General features: G+C 45.1%; 2 protein-coding genes across 5 annotated transcripts in view; one reads left to right on the plus strand and one right to left on the minus strand.

Annotated features, from left to right (window-relative positions):
• EFHC1 (EF-hand domain containing 1) overlaps positions 1-18,975 on the plus strand; it is a 104,513-nt gene that overhangs the window by 66,845 nt on the left and 18,693 nt on the right. For 2 of the 3 annotated variants that reach the window (XM_025381620.1, XM_025381622.1), the window contains 2 exons: positions 3,627-3,837; positions 5,766-6,141. In XM_025381620.1, coding sequence (XP_025237405.1) covers positions 3,627-3,837; positions 5,766-5,837 — 283 coding nt within the window. In that variant the 3' untranslated portion in view covers positions 5,838-6,141. Of the gene's footprint in view, positions 1-3,626; positions 3,838-5,765; positions 6,142-18,975 lie in introns of those variants that run through there. The other variant, XM_025381621.1, reaches the window with a different exon arrangement.
• TRAM2 (translocation associated membrane protein 2) overlaps positions 11,947-18,975 on the minus strand; it is an 80,098-nt gene continuing 73,069 nt past the window's right edge. For both annotated transcript variants that reach the window (XR_003118963.1, XM_025381623.1), the window contains exon 11: positions 11,947-17,823. Coding sequence is in view for 1 of the 2 variants with exons in the window: in XM_025381623.1 (XP_025237408.1) it covers positions 17,750-17,823 (74 nt within the window). In the remaining variant the exon portion in view is untranslated. The remainder of the gene's footprint in view (positions 17,824-18,975) is intronic.

An 18,975-nucleotide genomic window follows, 5' to 3' on the forward strand; every position in this document is an offset into this window, starting at 1 on the left:
CCATGAGAATTGTCCAAATATTCTCATTTCCTTTTCCATTTTCTTTAAGGAAATGGAAGTAATTTGGTTTCAAATATGAGATCAAATGATCCAATGTGGGCTTCATCAGTTTTCTCACCCTTCATCTTAGAATGTTTCTCTACTATCACTCTTCTTCTCTTTACCTTCTTTTGTCAGAGATAAGTAACTCCTCCTATTTCTTCAAATCTAATTCTTCTATTTTGTGTCTGTAACCACTTCCCTCCTGGCTGCTCCAGAATCTTTATGACTTTTTTAAATGACTGCTTCATAAATTTCTTTCTTGAAGGTCATTGATTGTTTCCAAGTATAATGGACTCTTCTCATTTAGTCATTCATTCAACAGATATTTGAGCTTATACCATATACCAAACCTTATATTAAATGCTTAGGCAACTATATAAGAAAATAGGGAGCTCATAATCTATTCTCCGAGAGCAAGGGTTGACAATTGTTTTTTCTTTCTTTTTTTTTTTTTTTAGTGAAGGGACAGGTAGTAAATAGTTTAGGCTTTATGGATCATACCTTCTTTGGCGTAACTACTCAACTCTACCCTTACAGCATGAAAGTAGCCATAGACAATATGTAAATGAATAGGAGTGGCTGTATTTCAATAAAATGTTATGTATAAAAAATACATAAAATAAAATAAAAAATACAAAAAAGGCAGGTTGACTTTGGCCTGGGTGTCATAGTTTGCTGACCCCTTGGTCTAGTGTTCAGTTTTTCTGATCTGCATATAATATTGATTACTCTTTACCACCCCTCTTTTGAAATCCTCTTTTGAGTTCTGGAAACTCATTGGTAGTCCTACCTCTCTTAAAGCCTATTCTGTGTGTCTTTCCTACTTCTGTCTACTAGGTTGGCATTTCTCAAGGTCCTGTTTTTTGTCCTCTTGCTTGCCTTCTCTAAACTTTCTAGACATTGCAGTATCTGAATTGCTCTCCTGACCATTCTGCTGAATCTATTTTCAACATGTCTTTGTTCATCTGAGCCACCAGCATCTCCCACTTTGTACAACTAAAAATGAAGCCATTGTCATTTTCATCTTTCTAACTCTTCCTTATTCCTTCTTTTTGCTTATCTGTCTCATTTTCTAAGTGGAGAACTTTGCCAGGATGCTCATAGCAAAGTATTCGAAGAGCACACAGAAAACTGTGACATCCCTCTTACCTCTGGAAGATTAGCCACTCTATAAAACACGTTCACTTTTATGGAAGTTAAGGAAGGTCATTGGAGGACTTGGCACAGAGTCTTCACCCAGCATGTTAGGACCTCCAGCCACCTCTCAGTTGGCAGTCCCTGTTGGGCATAACCAGCTGGCCCCTGTGTTTTCTTGTTGACCCATGTGAGCAAAGCTTGCCCTGTAACTTGCAGCTCTTTTCCAGAATGTGCCCTGACTTGGGCTTTGGCAATAAAGTAAGGGCTGTAACTTTAACTAGCTCTTCCTTAAACAGTACCACCTGTTGCTATCTATCTGTGAATTTACTCCATCTTACTCAAAGGCAGCAGATGCCATGGGCATTTTTCCTACTGTATAAAGGAGAATGGGAATCTGGCTTCTTCGGGAAAGGGAGAGTTATTGTCTGTTTCTCCAAATGATTGGATGATCACATTTTAACTTTATATGTTTCATGGCTCTAGTTCTTGGAAACACATGGAAGATTGAGGTTTGACTGCTTCCTGCCACTAAAATAGCTCCCTGGTGGTCATTCATAATTTAGTATATATGATTTGAATTACATTAATCAGATAAACATATTCTACTTCTATAATGAATAATGCTAGAGAGCATTTAGATATTGGGGATTATTACAACAATTTTTATTGTTCTTGGCTTACTACAAAAGTAACACATGACCAGCATTTGAAAATTTAGGGAATAAAAATCTAGGTAATAGAAATGGAAATAAGCAAAAATTTTTGAAAATCTTATAACTCAGAGATAACTACTTCTAATATTTTGTTTTTAAAGACACATATAAAGTGGAAAATTCTGTAATACTATTTTGCTTTTTTCACTTGATAGTCTATCATGAACCCTTGTGAAATGAAATATTTTAAGACATATATATGAAGGGACCAAGGAGAAGCTTTGCTCCTACCCCATCTTTCATGTACCTACTTCTTATCCTCCACTCCCCATAGGTAATTACCTCTTTCATTGATTTTTTTGAATATCTTTTCAGAGTTTCTTTAAATAATATAAACAACTTTAAGTACATACTCTTATTCCCCCACAACTTTTATAACACAAGGTAACACTCTATACATACATTTATGTCTTGATTTTCTCACTAAAAATACCTTTATACTCTTTCTGCAGCATTTTCAATGGCTACAGTATTACTCCGTTCCTTTATTGTAGTGTAAATTATTTAATTCCCTATTTTTGGACATTTGGGCTATCTCAAAACAATCTTATAGATGTATCTTTGCATACAACCCATGATTATTTCCTTAGGATAAATTATTTGAGATTATTTGCTGGACTGTTGCTTCATGTTTCCAAATTTTTCCTGAAAGGTTATTCCACTTTATACCTTCCCCAGCAAGACTTGCCAACAGGTAAAAGGGGGAAATAAGTTAAAAAGAGGTTATTTGCAACAGTGAACTTTAAAAATGTTATACACAAGAAAAATAAATACAGAAAAGCAATGGTAGATTGACAGTTTTCAAGTTATGGAAGGAGAGGAATTCAGTGAGAGGTGACTGGGCACAATTGAGAGAATATATTGGAACTGGAGTAGGATGTGAGTGCTAGTCTTGCCGCTGACATGGGATGTGGGATCAGTCACTCAGGTCTTCAGATGTGTTTTCTCATCACTGAAAGAGGGAAGAATGCTTACTGAGTTTATTTGGCCCATTTTGTTCTAAAAGGATTTATGAAGATGGAATATGAGGGAATCTTTCAGCTCTAAACTTTTTAATTTTATAACTGTACCTTCATTTTCAGAGGAAATAAAAATTGAGCCTCTACTTATTACTGAAGGGTTAGACCTCTCTCTTCCCAATACCCTGTGCTACTATTCTCTCTTAATTTCAGTAAATGCTAAGCCCAAACTTCTCACTCTACCTCACAGAGCAATCTCTCAGCTTCCATAGATAACCTTTCACAAAATTCAGTGTGAATTGGACAGGGAATAATATTAAAAGTATAAAAGGTTGATTCTTGGCTGCAGATCAGTATCAATATCTGTATCTATCTATCTATCATCTCTCTTTATATATATCACTCAGGCATTTAGCTGTAGATGAGGAAACATTAATCTGCAACATCAGTAAGAGACAATGATGTGACTTCCACAGATACCAAATTTGGCATGGTGGTGGTATTAGATTTGCCTACTTGTAGTGCAGTGATTAACAGATGGCAGGAAAGGAGGCTGAGCAAGAAGGGAGGAAATTCAAAAACTGCCCCTAATCACGCCTTCCTGATGTGGAGGTCAGCTATCGGCCTGTGGGCAAGTGTTCAGTCATTGGTCAGCTCAGTCTCAAAGCTGGGATTATAAGCTTCCCTGATTCCATCAAGTAAGAACTTTGGTCACTGAGATGAGATTGGTCAAGAATAAATACCACGTGCAGTCATTTCCTTCCTTTCTCTACAGCAAGCAAACTGAAAAGGATCCAGGCGTGCAGGAATTGGAAGCATTAATAGACACAATTCAGAAGCAACTGAAAGATCACTCATGCAAAGACAACATTCGTGAGGCATTTCAGATTTACGACAAGGAAGCTTCAGGATATGTGGACAGAGACATGTTCTTTAAAATCTGTGAATCACTTAACGTCCCAGTGGATGACTCCTTGGTTAAGGAGGTCAGTATGAATTACTCTTCTGAGTTGATTGCAGAGGCTAAGCACTGATCATTCTTTCCTAAAGGCAATTGTATATGTATTTCACTACAGCTGACACAGATTTAGGATGTTCAGATCAGATCAGATCTACTATTCTGTCCTGATTAGGTATTGCCCGTTCATTCTAGCATTGGCATTCTTTTCTAATTGCTGTTGCAGGGCATCTCTTTAAGTGGGCCTGGGGCTGGACAACACAGAGTGGTTAGTAGACCAACATGTCAGGACTGAATAAGAGCAACAGAGATGATCCAGGAGGGGCAGCTACCAAGGGGAGACTCAAAGATGTTGATTGAGCAGACTGCTTGGCAACCTTTGATATCCTTCACAGCTGATACCTACACTGGCCCATCAGTAGGGTTAGCATGGAAGAGGGCGTGACCACTGTGGGAGGGCTGTGGCATCTGTCAGTAATGGTAGCATGACCAGCAGCAGATGCAGAAAGGGCATGGAAGTTCAGTTGAAGGGGGACTTTCATGCCTTTTCTTCATTATAAACCCTTTAGCCAGGGTTCCCTTGGAAGTCAGAACAAAGTCCCCCTGAGAAATGCCAAGGACTGTGGCTTATTATCATTGAGACATTCTTACTGATTAAGAATATTGAGGTTCTGTAGGCCCTTTTAAAGATCGTTTAGCCAAAACAGGTGTTCATAATTTAAGAGTCATTTAGGAAAGGGTTTGGTTTAGGGCTAGTGACTAGGTTAGAGACAAGGATTTGTCATAGAAACATTAGCAGGGAGTGAGTAGGAGGGCAGATAGAAGAGTATTTGTTTATGTGGACCAAACACACATTTAGCTCCTCAAATTTTAGGTTGAGAGCATGCCCAACTTTTGATTTTCAAATTCTTCATACTGTCTGATGTGGGAACTGACATGGGAGAGAGAAATGGCAGTCATTGACAAGTGCAGCAGGGAAGTGGGGGTGGGACAGATTTGCATATGTCTTATAAAAATAACCACAGAAAATCAGTCCGTTACCAGTCACAGTTGAGTTTCAAGGGACACAGGTTGAGCAGTGGCATAACCAGACCCTTCCGTTAGGCTGCGGTAGCAAGAGCCTGCTGTTTAAAAAGTCTTACTCCTCATGAGCTGAGTGGACAGTCTTTTATTTGAATATAAAAACAACTAAAAGTGCTTTTATAAATATGGATGTTAGTTCTGAAATCTTGGGAAGTGTGGCAGACTGCCACGGTTACTACTTGAGACCGTCACTACAACAATTACTACTGTTACTACTTGAGACCGTCATTACGAGAGTTAATGAAGGAGGATGAAAGCAGAAATGAAAACTTAAAAGAAAAGTAACTATTTTAAAGGAAAGGAAAGAAGAGAGCTCCCTGCTTCTAGTGAGCAAAGGCAGCTGCCCGAGCCTCTACACCCCTTCATCTTTATTGGGTAGAAAGAACAGGGAGGAGGAGGTAACGATTGGTCAGTTGCTTAATTGATCACAGGTTCACATTATTGCTAACAGGCTTCAGATGTGCCTAATCACAAGAAACACTTGTGCCCGGGTCATGACTGCCCTCAGCATTCCTTCTGGGCAGCAGATGCAGTTTGTCAGTTTGCCAACATCCTGCTTTCATGAGAAAGAGTTTGCTGTTTACTCATATAGCCTCCAGTGATATACTGAGTTGATCATGACCCTCAGTCTTTCGACCTTCAACAGGGAAGGTCATTTACTCCATCCATCTTTGGTTTCATTAAGTGTAAGATGGGGATGATATCTGTCCTACCTGCCAGGTTCACAGGATCATTTCAGAATCAACTTGAAGATATAAAAATTCTGAACTGATTTACAAAGGCTGGGGATCATTATGTATAAGCGCACTCTGCAGTTGAGCTGACGGAAGCCCTGTGGATCTGTCTCACCTATTCTCTTTGCTCTCTCTGCAGTTAATCAGGATGTGCTCTCATGGAGAAGGCAAGATTAACTACTATAACTTTGTTCGTGCTTTCTCAAACTGACCTGCTGATGAGAAAATGCAAGACAATTTCTGATATTGGAATTATGCTTTGAAATACACCTTACACTCTTCATAGAGGCATTTACAGAGTTCCTGAAGTTTTATTTCTGTTTTGGTTCTTATTTCACTACTACTGAAGTCGAAACTAAATTGGATCTAATAGGATCTAAGATTGGTGCCTTATTTAGGGCAATGGGGTATAGCAGTGTCTAATTTTGTGTGTCAAATTGACTTGGCCACAGGGGGCCCAAATATTTCCTTTCTTTCTTTTTAAAAAAATATTTTAAATTTTTTTAGATATGGGATCTCACTCTGTCATCCAGGCTGGACTGTGGTGGCACTATCCTAGTTCTGGGAAGCCTCAGACTCCTGGGCTCAAGTGATCCTCCCGCTTAACCTCCCCAGTAGCTGGGACAACAGTCTCAAGCCACCATGCCCAGCTAATTTTAAAAATTATTTTGTAGAGACAAGGTCTCATTATGTTGCCTAAGCTTGTCTCAAACTCATGAGCTCCAGAAATTCTACCACCTCAGCCTCCAAAAGTGCTGGAATTATAGGCATGAGCCACTGTGCCCAGCCTCAGATATTTCATTATTCTGGGGGTTTCTGTGAAGGTATTTTTGCATGAGATAAACATTTGAATCAGAAGACTAAGTAAAACAGATAGTCCTCCCTAATGTGGGTGAACCTCCTCCAATCATTTGAAGACATGAGTAGAATAAAAAGGCTGACCTTCCCCCAGGTAAGAGAATTCCTCTTGCCTGACTGGCTTCAAATTGGGACATCAGCCTTTTCCTGCCTTCAGACACAAATGCAAACATCAGCTGTTGGTCTGGAGCCTGCTGGCCTTCAGACTGGACCTAAACCATCAGCTCTCCCAAGTCTTAGGCCTTTGGATTCAGACTGGAATTATACCTTTAGCTCTCCTGGGTCTCCAGCTTGCCAATTTACCCTGCAGATCTTGGGACTTGTAAGCCTTCATAATTGTGTGAGCAATTCCTTATGACTCTTTCTCTCTCTCTATATATATATATATACATATTATATATACACATACACACATGTACATGTTTATATGTATATATGTATATGTGTATACATATGTACACATATATGTGTATACATACATCCTATTGGTTCTCTTTCTCTGGATAACCCTAATTCAGATGTAGAATGATCAAGAGCAGGAGGAATGTTAGAATTCTCTAGAAGAATCATCTGGGATGTTGGAATCAGTATGCAGTATCGCTGTTGCTGCTAGTCAGTGGCCCCACCACTACCCATCTGCCCACCCTGATACTGAGGGAAATATACACCCATTTTTCAAACTGGTTCTAGGCCCATTAGACCTGCATTAAAAAAAAAAAAAAAGAAGAAGGAATATAATAGAAAATATCTGGTATACCTAGTAGGGTATTTTTTCTTTTTTTCTTTTGTTTTGAGCAAGACGGAGGCTCACTCTGTCACCCAGGCTGGAATGCAGTGGCGTGATCTCAACTCACTGCAACCTCTGCCTCCTGGGTTCAAGTGATTCAGCCTCCCGAGTAGCTGGGACTACAGGCATGCACCACTATATCCAGTTAATTTTTTAAATTTTATTTTTAGTAGAGACGAGGTTTCACCATGCTGGGCTGAGGCTTCTGTTTCAAATGAGAGTGGATTTACTGGATCATCATGTAAAATGTATTTCTTGATGTGGGTTGTAGTAAAAAAAATAAAAATAAAAAGATTTGGCTGGCAACACTTGCTCACACCTGTAATCCCAGCACTTTGGGAGGTGGAGCTGGGTGGGTCACTGGAGGTCAGGAGGTCGAGACCAGCCTGGCCAACATGGTGAAACCTCATCTCTACTAAAAATACAAAAATTGGCCAGGTGTGGTGGTGTGTGCCTGTAGTCCCAGCCACTCAGGAGGCTGAAATGGGAGAATCGCTTAAACTCTGGAGGCAGAGGTTGCAGTGAGCCGAGACCACGTCCTGCACTCCATCCAGCCTGGGTGACACAGCAAGACTCCATCTCAAAAAAAAAAAAAAAAAAAAAAAAAGAAAAATACCGCTTTTAGAGAGCCCAGCCTTGAGAGAGGAAGGAAAGACTACTTGCAGTTACTATCCTCTAGTGAGCTCTGATTGGCTTTTTAGAATCAGGGCTGCTCTTTGGTTGAAGTCAGCCACTAAGTTCATCTTTAAACATGCTATCTCAAATTCCCCCAAGCCAACCAAAACATGGTATGAGTGAGGATAGAGTTACATAGAATTCAGACTGCTTTGCCCTCTCAGAACTTCTAGGGAACTTCCCTTGGTGTTTCCTTCCCTAATGAGCTCAGCCACTTGTAACTAGCTTATTGAAAGGGCTATGAATATATTATGTTGACTCCTTTTCTGTTCCAGGTTATTATCTTGGGAATAACCCATGTTTTGTTTTGTTTTGTTTTACCTTCAGTCGCTCATAACTATTTAAAACAGTATCTCACTTTCAACTACAGATGCTCCTCTACTTATGGGGTTATGTCTCAATAAACTCACATAAGTAAAAAATATCACAAGTTGAAAACACATTTAATAACCCTGATAAGCCCATTGTAAAGTAGGAAAATAAGTTGAACCATTGAAAGTTGGGGACTATCTGTATTTTACAAGTGTTTTCAGTTTAAAAATTACCAAGCTCTATCCTGCCTGGCCCAGCTCAGTCCTTCCCTAGGCTTAGAAGCCTGTGGTAGAGTGTGTGTATACTGGGGTGATGATAGTGGTTCCTTCTTCCTCCCTTCTTTCTGTCTTCTCCCTTTGTTCCTATTCAGCTGTGCTGCTGTTTCTAGCCCATGTAGGCTCTGGGAAAGGTTAAGGGGGTAGAAACCACAGAAAAAGGGCAAAGTCTTATTTCTGTGGCTAGTAATGTCATAATGTGGGGCCCAGTCTCTGAGTGACATGTGCCCAAAGGCTGACTCTTTCTCCCAGAGCACCTTTTTTCTCTTTTTGGATTCAGGGGGTACATGTGCATGTTTGTTACATGGGTATTATTGCACCTAGGTAGTGAGCATAGTACCCAGTAAGTAGTTTTTCCACACATATCCCCTCCTTCCCTCCCCACTCTGGTAGTCCCCAGTGTCTATTGTTCCCATTATTATGTCTATGTGTATTCAATGTTTAGCTCCCACTTAGAAGTAAGAACATGCAATATTTGGTTTTCTATTCCTACATCAATTCACTTTAGGATAATGGCCTCCAGCTGCATCCCTGCTGCTGCAGAATATATGATTTCATTGTTTTTTATAGCTGCATAGTATTCCATGGTGTAGATATACCACATTTAAAAAATCTAATCCAGGCCGGGCGCGGTGGCTCAAGCCTGTAATCCCAGCACTTTGGGAGGCCGAGACGGGCGGATCATGAGGTCAGGAGATCGAGACCATCCTGGCTAATACGGTGAAACCCCGTCTCTACTAAAAAATACAAAAAACTAGCCGGGCGAAGTGGCGGGTGCCTGTAGTCCCAGGTACTTGGGAGGCTGAGGCAGGAGAATGGCGTGAACCCGAGAGGAGGAGCTTGCAGTGAGCTGAGATCCGGCCACTGCACTCCAGCCTGGGTGACAGAGCAAGACTCCGTCTCAAAAAAAAAAAAAAAAATCTAATCCACCACTGATTGGCATCTAGGTTGATTCCATGTCCTTTGCTCAGAGCCCCATTTTGGTGAGTACTTAGAACTCTTTCCAACCAGAAACTGCCCAGTGCACCACTCTCAGGTGGAGGGGACCCAGTCAGCACCCGACCACCCCGGCTCTAATGGCATGCTCTCCAAAGCTCCTTCTGATCTTCCCAGGAGGCCCTTTCGGGCTGACACACCTTCCAGGTTGTGCACTCTCGCCATGTTCTCACCCAGATGGCTCTCTTGGCTGTGTAATTAGGCAGCTCAATCCCTTTCCTTTCGACTGTTTCAGGGGACAACCAGGTACCCCAAACCTTGTGCTCTCCAAACTCCAGGGGACAGACACGTGTCAAACCCGGAGTCTTTTAAAGTATCCCCTCACTTAGCTTGCAGACCCAAGGTACTCTAACAGCCTCTTTCAAGCAGCTTGCACTTTCTGGTATTTTCTCCATCACTCTTGCCTCCTGTGGTAGAGTCGCTTTGGGCTCCCCCTCAGCAAATCATTCATGGATCAGCAGCAAATCTGCAACATATGGAAATATTTGCCAATTTTTGTCCTCAGCGCTGGGTCTCAGCCAAAATGGAGATTTAGGAAGTTCTCATTTAGTATCCTCTAGCCTGCTTTTGGTTGTTTTGTTTTTCTGTTTGTTGTGTTTGTTTTTTAGAGACAGGGTCTTACTCTGTTGCCAGACTGGAATGCAGTGGTGTGACCATAGCTCACTGCAGCCTCAAACTCTTGGGCTCAAGCAATCCTCCTGCCTCAGCCTTCTGAGTAGCTAGGCCTATAGTCTCAGAGGGAACTGTCTTCAACAAAGCTGGCACTATCCACATCCACTCCTTAAGTTTGCTGTCCACTTCTTGCCTTGCATCTCCTTTTAAGTTTACTTAAGATTGAGAAGCTGATCTCTGACAGCACCATCACAAGGTATAAAAGCGATTTCATGAAAGACGAAAGCCAGCAGGCCATTTCTGTGGTGTCCACACACTTGCTGCTCACCTGTTAGTTTATACAAAGCAGCAAGGGTAGGAGCCACAAATGTTACAGCAAATCACTTTTTCTACTAAAATCCTGAATGGCAGTGCAGCCATTGGATGTCACTAATTACCTTGTGCTACAGTCACAGCTGGCATGCATCTGGAGTGTCAGGCTCAGGTGATGGAAGAGAGCTGAGCATTAGCCTGTAGCAAGCAATATTGTAGGAAGCAGAAATGATCATCACTTCAAATTGGCCACCAGGGAGTTGAAAGATTCTAATACACACACACACACACACACACACACACACAGACAGAGAGAATTAAGATTCGCTCTGGTAGCTGAAGCTATCAGGTCTAACTGAAGAATTTGACTAAGACTGCTTATAATGCTTACGGCTTTGGGACTAATAAAAATCTGCCTTGTGGGTAAAGATGGGCTGTGAGTTAGCCACTACTCAGAAACCTGGGCCTGTACCTTGTCTGCACCACCAGGGGGGCCTTGAAAATACCATCAAATTAAGGTGTATCAAATCCGTATCTATAGGCTTTGGGGGTATTTGGGACAAATAGGTAGAGAAGACTTCTCTAAATGTTGTCTCCAGAGAATCAAGGGTCACTTGGGTAAGTGACTCCTGAATATCCTGCTGGCACATAAGTTCATTTTAAAAAGCCAATTTGAGTGCTTTATATGTACCATGAACTTAGCATTCAGTATCTCTAAGCCTCTCACCACCATTCCTCGCAAAACATGAAACCCTTTTGACACAGATGAGCAAAAAGACTCAGAAAGGTTAACTGCTTAGTTCACCTAGCTTCTTATGGCAGAGCAGGACCCAAGTCTGCAATGAAGCTTGCCATGCATCAGAACCACTCACCTTCACCTCAAGCAAACATTTCCTCTTTAATTCTCACACCCCATGGGTGTCCTTGACTAACTGCCACCTGTAACTGCACTCATCTTTTGAAATCTCTCCAAAGATGGTTCTGGTAAACGCAGCAGGCAGCTATAGGCAACAGCAGCCACGTGACACCAGCGATCCCCACTGCCCGCCATTATTACTAACACTTGGATGTCATCTAGTCAGCACCAACATGTTTGTTGGCCTTTACACAAACGAAACCCCATTTCCTCCAAGCTAAACAACGTCATAGCACAGTAGGCATCAAGGATGATGTGCTTATTTCTGGAGCTTCCTACCCACAAAACGCCATGTTAAGAAAGCCCCTTTCCAACTTTACTATTAAAGATTCAAATAAAAATGATGCTTACTATCCAGCACTTGACATAACTGACTCTCCATCCTTAATTCTAATTCTCCAATTCATATCACCACAATGGACAAATACGGGTCGAGATATGTAAGAAATGACTAATAAAGTGAAAAATAATAGACACGAGGGCTAAAATTCATTGCAAACTCCTTTAAGCAAACATAAACATCCATGTTAAAAGCATCACTGTATAAAAGCACATCAAGGAAATTATGAGACAATTCTGATCATTTTCTGCCTTTTATTGTTATTTCAGAAAATATTTGATGTTTCAAAATGTACATTTAAAAAATCCATACAAAACTGTAATTTGTTTTAAAACCAGACAGAAACAGTGGAAAAATGATTTTGAAAAACAGTTCACCAAAAGTAAAAAGACACCCCTCCCCCCAACCCTTTTACATGAAAGCATAAATACGGCAGGTACAAATTTTCCTTGAGTTCCTTGTTGAAATTTGGTCCATATGAACAGGCTAGAGTAGAAAACAGACAATTTGTCCACATTTGCATTATCAGTTGCTCAGGGCACCAGCAGCCTTAGTTCATCCTTCAGATGTTTTTTTAAACAGAGGAACTGAAAAATGAGGTTTACAGTCTCATCACATGAACACTCAAATCTGTACCCAAGGAAACGGTGGTATTACATTTACTATCACAGCCAGAGCCTATCAGGTGAACAGGGCTATCCACCTGCGGCTGCTGCTTGGCAAAATATCCTTCCTCTCACGTGAGCAAGAAGCTCTAGAATGCTTTTAGGCAGAGTGATGGTGATGTTATGGGCACCACACTAATCTTACTCCTGGACAATGACTTAAGCCCCATCATGAGAATGGTTTTTTCCTCTTCAACAGATTTTGTAAAAATAGACCTCTAAGATGATGCTACATGTTCTAAAAAGAGTGCCACAGAAACCCACCCAGGATGAGAATGACAGCAACAAAAGGAAAGTGGCTGCTGTTTCTTGTGTGAGGGATGATGACTACCCCTCCCATGGGTCCCATTTCTCCCCCAGTTAGATGTTCTAAGGGACAGAAAGGCTGTGGAAAGGACCCCCGGCTGGGAGAGTTATTGCACAACCCGGAAGAGCGAGAAAAACGTGGACAGGCAAGGGGCAGGGGAGAGGGTTGCTGCGACTAACACAAGGTAACACTGAATTAGGAGCTCAAACCGTTCTGCAACAGTCAGACGTGTATGTGTTAGCACTTGAGACTGGGAAGTAAAAGTGAACTCCTTTATCATATAAACTTTGGGCTGAATGGGAAGCAAAACAGACCAAAAGAGGTTATGGTAAGCGTGCCTTTTTAAAAAAATCTGGCGGTGGGGAAAATAATGGAGAAGCAGGGCTTGCTATGTGGGGCCAGACGGGAGTTTTCGAGGAGGGGGCTGGAAACTCTGGGCTTCCCTTAATAGGTATGCTTGTGGTTGGACCACCTCACTGCCTTCCACAGCCACCCAGCTGGGCCAGAAGAGAACTGACACAAGGGAGAAACCAAAAACAGAACACGCCACAGACCCTAATGCTGGGCAGCGGGGTTTGAAACAAATGGGGCAAAACTGTCACAATCCGTGTCCCTTTTATATGTAACTGTACTGAGGTATGGTGTCTTTGGCTGCTTGTGACAAGCAGCCATCAAGCCCTGGCAGCTGGGGGCTGGCCACGGAGTACAAGTGAAAACCACACAGCAAAGTAAGGCACTTATTCTCTCTCTCTCTCACACACACACACACACACACACACACGCAATCTGCTTGGGACAAAAAGTCTACAGGGGTTGCCAAGCACGAAAGGCTACATGGAGACTGCAAATCCCAATGCTCTTCTTTATAGCTCTGCCAGTCCAGGGAACTCCATAAAAGAATGAGGCAGCTCTCACTGGGGGGAACTGGTCTTCAGCCTTTGCAAGGTGGAGCTAACACCCATGCGAGAAGTGGGGTAAAGAGTGAGAAGTTGGTAAAGTCTTCCTCACTGGGACAACCTTGGGCTGGAGAGGGATCCTATTTAGGGTTTCCAGTCATCTGACAATGACCTAATCCTCCAATAATCCCTAAAGTCCTCTCCTGAGGAAAGGAACCATAAGCTCGGAAGGCAGAGCGAGGGAGGAAGAGCACACCACTGTCTTGACTCACAAGCTTTCAGCACTCCGTTAGAGGAGACAGCTGAGAACATCAAGAATTGAAGTTTGTGCACTTGTGCCACCGGCCCTTAGGCGGGAGGTGGGAGAATTAGTTATGTGCAGACTTCCCTCTCTCTCACACCAGGCCTAGGAAAAACCAACTAGCAAGGCTAAAGCATACAAAGGAAATCTAAGCCGAGGCCTTTTCTAGGCACAAAGGGAGTCGGCAACCCACTTCTGATTAAAGCATCTGTGGAAGATAAGAATTTTGTTGTGGAATCCTGGGATGAGATGCACTCTTTCACCCAACCTCTTATTAGCTGCTGAGAAAAAGGTCAAGGGGTACTGACAAAGGAGGTCCAAAGAGAGACCCCAGAAGCACACACCCACCCCAAGCTTCGGGAGTTCTTAGGGTCCCAGGGTTTCCGGTCCAGACAAGGATCTGTGAATGTGGCCAGGGCAGCAAGGTGTCTACTGGGGTTTCTTACATGTTGGGAAGTTATGCCTTGGGACATGAGCAAGTTTCTCAGCAACCATTTCCGTCTGGTGGCCCAGACACACACAGGGTTAGAACTGACTCGAAAGGGAGGACAGTAGCTCCCCTCCTGGCTCAGCCTGCTCCCCCTTCGCCCAGAACCATCCCCTACCTTCAAAGGGAACACATGTAATTTATAAATAGTGCAGCTATCAGCGCCCGGATGGTAAAAATAACTCCCATCATCCCTGCACCTCCAAGGAGGGGAGCCGGTAGCACGGATCCTTGGTCCACCAGCGCCACCTCCCTCTCCTCCCACTGTGTCTGTCGGCTTCCCCACAAATTGAAGTTAGGGCTGTCGAGAGGCCACAGTTGCTGAGGTAGGTCACATCTTTCCTCCTGCCCTCGGTGCATGGTGCCGAACTCTCAAGCTTGGAGGTGTCTGGCGGAGCCTTCACAAATGGCTTGGCACTTTGGGGCAGGAGAAAATGCATCAAACTGAGGAAAACAGCCAAAGTGACCAAAATTAGAACAAGCTAGCCCAACAAGCTCATAGGATGAAGTGGAATTATTTCAGCTCTGGCAACAGAGTCTGTGTCAACCTGCCAAAGACTTGGCTCTGCTGTGAAATAAACGTGCCAGGGAGGGTGGCGGGCAGGGTGGGGGGTGACAAAGTACCCTACAACTACCCTCTAACCACCCTCCTCCCCAAACATCCCTGAAGCCCAGGCTGGCAAGATGCCAGCCCCACTCACGGTCTCAGGGTTTTTGTTTCACATAAAATAAACCCTTAGCACACCCCTGTCCACCGGGAAGCAGAGCCTAAGTTGACTCCGGCCACTGGGCTGGTGGGACCACATCCAAGGCATGAGGTACTGGCAGCACAGAAAGCTTGCAAGAGACAGGCACATGAAGTTGTGGCGTCTCTGGCACGCCAAGTGTCCTGGGACAGAGCAACGGAAACCTACAGGCATGAGAATGAAGGTTGCTTGATGGCAAGACTTCAGCTGCTCTGCTCAACACTACCTCTCCAGCATCTGGCACAGCGCAGGCACCTGGCACATCCCAGCATGCCATACATATCTGTTGAAGGCATAACTCAACGGTTTAACCTGGGCTCACCTGAGAGAGGCCTCCTGCATGTGAAGCCCTGCCAGTGACACAGCCTGGAGGGCACCCAGGATGGGTGTTCTATAATAGGGGAGGAAGGTGGGCGTAGGAGGCTGCTGGCTGAACACGCCATTTGCAGTTACCAGGCAAGGTGGGGGGCCTGAACTCAATTACAGCCTCTGTCGGGGCTGTTTGACTGAAATGGCTAAGGGATCCCGTATCAGGTCTGCTGTATTGGTACCAAAACTGCCCTTTTACCAACAGTTCTGCTGTGCAGCCCAGAGAAGTGTCAGGGAAGGAGAGGGAGAAATGGGGGAAATGCGTATTTTCAAAAACACTGTCTCACTTCCTAAGGGTAATCAAAAGCAACCATGGGTAGCTCTTCCCATTTCTGCAACCTTATTGTGGAGAGGGATGAAGGCCTCCAATGGCGTTAGGAAACAAATCCCTCAGTTACTGGGAAGTTAAAATTTATCTATGATGTAAGTGACTTGGAGGAGGAGAGTTGCCTTGATGAAAAGACCCACTTCCCCCTTTTTGATCTAAATTCAGGTTTGGTTTCTGCTGTGATGTCAGGAAGATGACCAGTATACCAAATGACACTACTATTCCTGCACCTACCAAGAACGACTCCCCTTCGCCTCAGCACAGAGTTCGGAGGTTCTTAATTAGGATCTTTTTTTATTGTTGTTGTTTTAGACAGAATTTTGCTCTTGTTGCCCAGGCTATAGTGCCATGGTAAAATCTCTGCTCACTGCAACCTCCGCTTTCTGGGTTTAAGCAATTCTCCTGCCTCAGCCTCCCGAGTAGCTGGGATTACAGGCACCTGCCACCATGCCTGGCTAATTTTTTTGTATTTTTAGTAGAGATGGGGTTTCACCATGTTGGCCAGGCTGGTCTCCAGCTCTGGACCACAGATGACCTGCCCACCTCAGTCTCCCAAAGTGCTGGGATAACAGGCGTAAGCCACTGCGCCCGGCCGTAATTAGGACCTTTTTAAAGCTGAATGCCCCTTCTAAAAGTCCCCACAAGGCACCATAAGGACTTGGAGGCCTTGTCTTCAGGTGGAGGGGAGGGGAAAGAATCTGTGAGGGAAGGGGCCAGAAAGGCGCCTATCATCTACCCAGAGAGTGATTCTCAGTCAGTCATGGTTTCATGCAGCCTAAAATGCTGTCGTTGTGCTCAACAAACGACAATTCCAAAGAACACTCAACAAGGGCGGCCAGATGGACCGTGGTCCAAGTGACCCTCCCTGGACACCAAGGGACCGGCATGGGGCTGAAGCCCTTGAGGCTTAGTGTTTCTGCAGCTAGAGATGAAGTCAAGGTAGTAAGTTTGGCCCCTGATGGGGCTGGCTGGCTCTGGAGGTGAGGACCAGCATATCTCAGGCAGGTTTATGAACCGCTGTTTGGTTTGGTTTTGAATGCTTGTGAATGTCTAAAAAAGCAACGGCGACTGGGACTGCTGGAGAAAGGCCTAGGTCGACTCCTCTGTGGGTTCTGCCACCATTACCTTTCTGGAGGGGCCTGCTGTGCAGTGTGCTCTGCTCTTGCTCTAAGCAGTGGGAAGACGTGTCTCCCCCACAGAGTGACAGCAGGCTGGCTTCCAATCCGCGGCCAGCCACTGGTAAGCGCTCAAGTCACGGGACCCAACTGAGTTCACACCATCCTTCTGGGTTGAGTTGTCATGTCCCAAATCCAAATGCCTTGGCATTTACAACGAGCAGTGGCTGCTGTGCCTCAAGATGGTACTTGTAGAACTGGAATCATATATCTCATCAGTTAATCAGCACCAAGGAGATGATGACCCGAGAGGGCCGCTGTCTCTTCTTCTTGCCCATCCACATGAGGACCACCGAGGGCCTGCTACCAGCCCCAGCCTTCTGACTGGCAGGCCCTGGGGGACCGAAAGACAGGACTGCAATCTTAGCTCCCCTCCCATTGTAAAAATCAGACAGAAAAATGGCAAGATAAGGTGAAATTAGAAAGGGAAAAGGCAAAGCAGCAGCCATGAGGGAAGAGACAGAGCAAGCAGAAAGGTGCCAGCTACCGGTGCCTGGGGTTCTGGAAAAGCCAGCACAGGACAGGAGTGAGGACAGGAGGTGGCCTGAGGGGAGAAAGAGAAAGATTTTTGGCTTTATTGAGAATGGTTTGTGGAAGAATAAGAGAAAGCCAAGAAGAAAGAAAGCGAAACCCCACATTGAAAGACAGGTTTCGGCCGTTTGAGACGGAGCATCACAGGCAGGGAGGAGGAGGCAGGGAGGGGCGTGGGCTCCTCGCCCCCTGCTGGGCCCCCACCAAGAGGATTCCTGTTCTTAGCACTTTGGCCTTAGGGAGACTTGAGTTTCTTAGTCCGTGGGGAGGTTCCGTTCTCTGCCTTCACCACTCCATTTTCATGGTAACCTGGGAAGTGGAGAGAGACAAGGATACATGATATTTCTGCTGCAGCTAAGGCAGGAGAGGGGAGGGTGGGGCCAGGCCAAGGAAAGGGTCCAGGCAGCCCGGCTGCTACACATGGATGCACCAAAGGGGTGCAGGGCTGCAGCCTTGCACAGCCAACAGAAGCCAGCAGATGGCTCCCAGGAGGGTCCTGTCTTCCCCAGGGCCCCGTTTGGGAGGCTTGGTCTCTGACTGCGCTTTAGCAGGAAGGGCCTCGGATGACACACAGTAACTCAGCAACAACAGAGGCCAGCCTGCCCAAGCCCGAGGCTGGGGCTAGATACTCGCCGAAATCACTGAGATGCTGTCACTGTCTCAATGTCCTCAGTTCCTCTTAGGCCCCTGCAAGGCATCAGCCCATTTCCAGTTCAGCAAGAACTCCTAGGAGCAGCGGCCACAGAAGGGAGGGGGACGAGAGGCTGTAGGAACAAGGCCTCGCGCGGATGCCCAACACTCCTCTGGCAGAATAATTGTGCTCTTTCTATTGTTCAAAATACCTCCGTGCGCCTGCTCAAAGTCAGAGGTACTGGCTGCAGTCTTATGCCCCATAGCACCCCTGCCAGCCAGGCCTGACTCTGCGACACACCCAGCTGCGCGCGTGTCTGGTTCAAACACACATAAGCCTTTGCCAACCAGGTGGCCGCCTGGAGAAAAGCAGGTGAGTCAGAAAGCAGCGCCCAGTGCAGACAGGCCCCCAGGCTGGGCAGAACGTGCAGGGTTGGCAGGGCCTGGGGACCTGCTGAAGGTGGGTGATGACTGGAGTGCATGCAGGGGCCAAAGGAGAAGTGGGTGTCCCACCCCTACCCCCCACCTAGCACTGTGTCACTGTGAGTCATTCTTGGAGACAGAGGAGGAGCCAGCAAGCTGGGAGGCAGGGGCAGGCTGAGATGTGGAGCAAAAGGGCAGGTGAGGACAGAGGCCACTGTCCGGCACTGAGAATGGGCGGCGGCAGCAGCAGCAGCAGCAGCTGGCTGGGGTCCAGAAGCCACCCTGAGGACACGCTTCCTGCCAGAGTTCCCCGCCCAGCCACGGCCCTGCCCCACAGTGGCCAGGGCTCCCAGCCTAGTTAGGGCCAGCCCCACCCAGTCTGTCCTTGGCCCACACCCAGCCACGTGC

Source organism: Theropithecus gelada, chromosome 4 (assembly GCF_003255815.1).
Source record: "Theropithecus gelada isolate Dixy chromosome 4, Tgel_1.0, whole genome shotgun sequence".
NCBI lineage: Eukaryota > Metazoa > Chordata > Mammalia > Primates > Cercopithecidae > Theropithecus > Theropithecus gelada.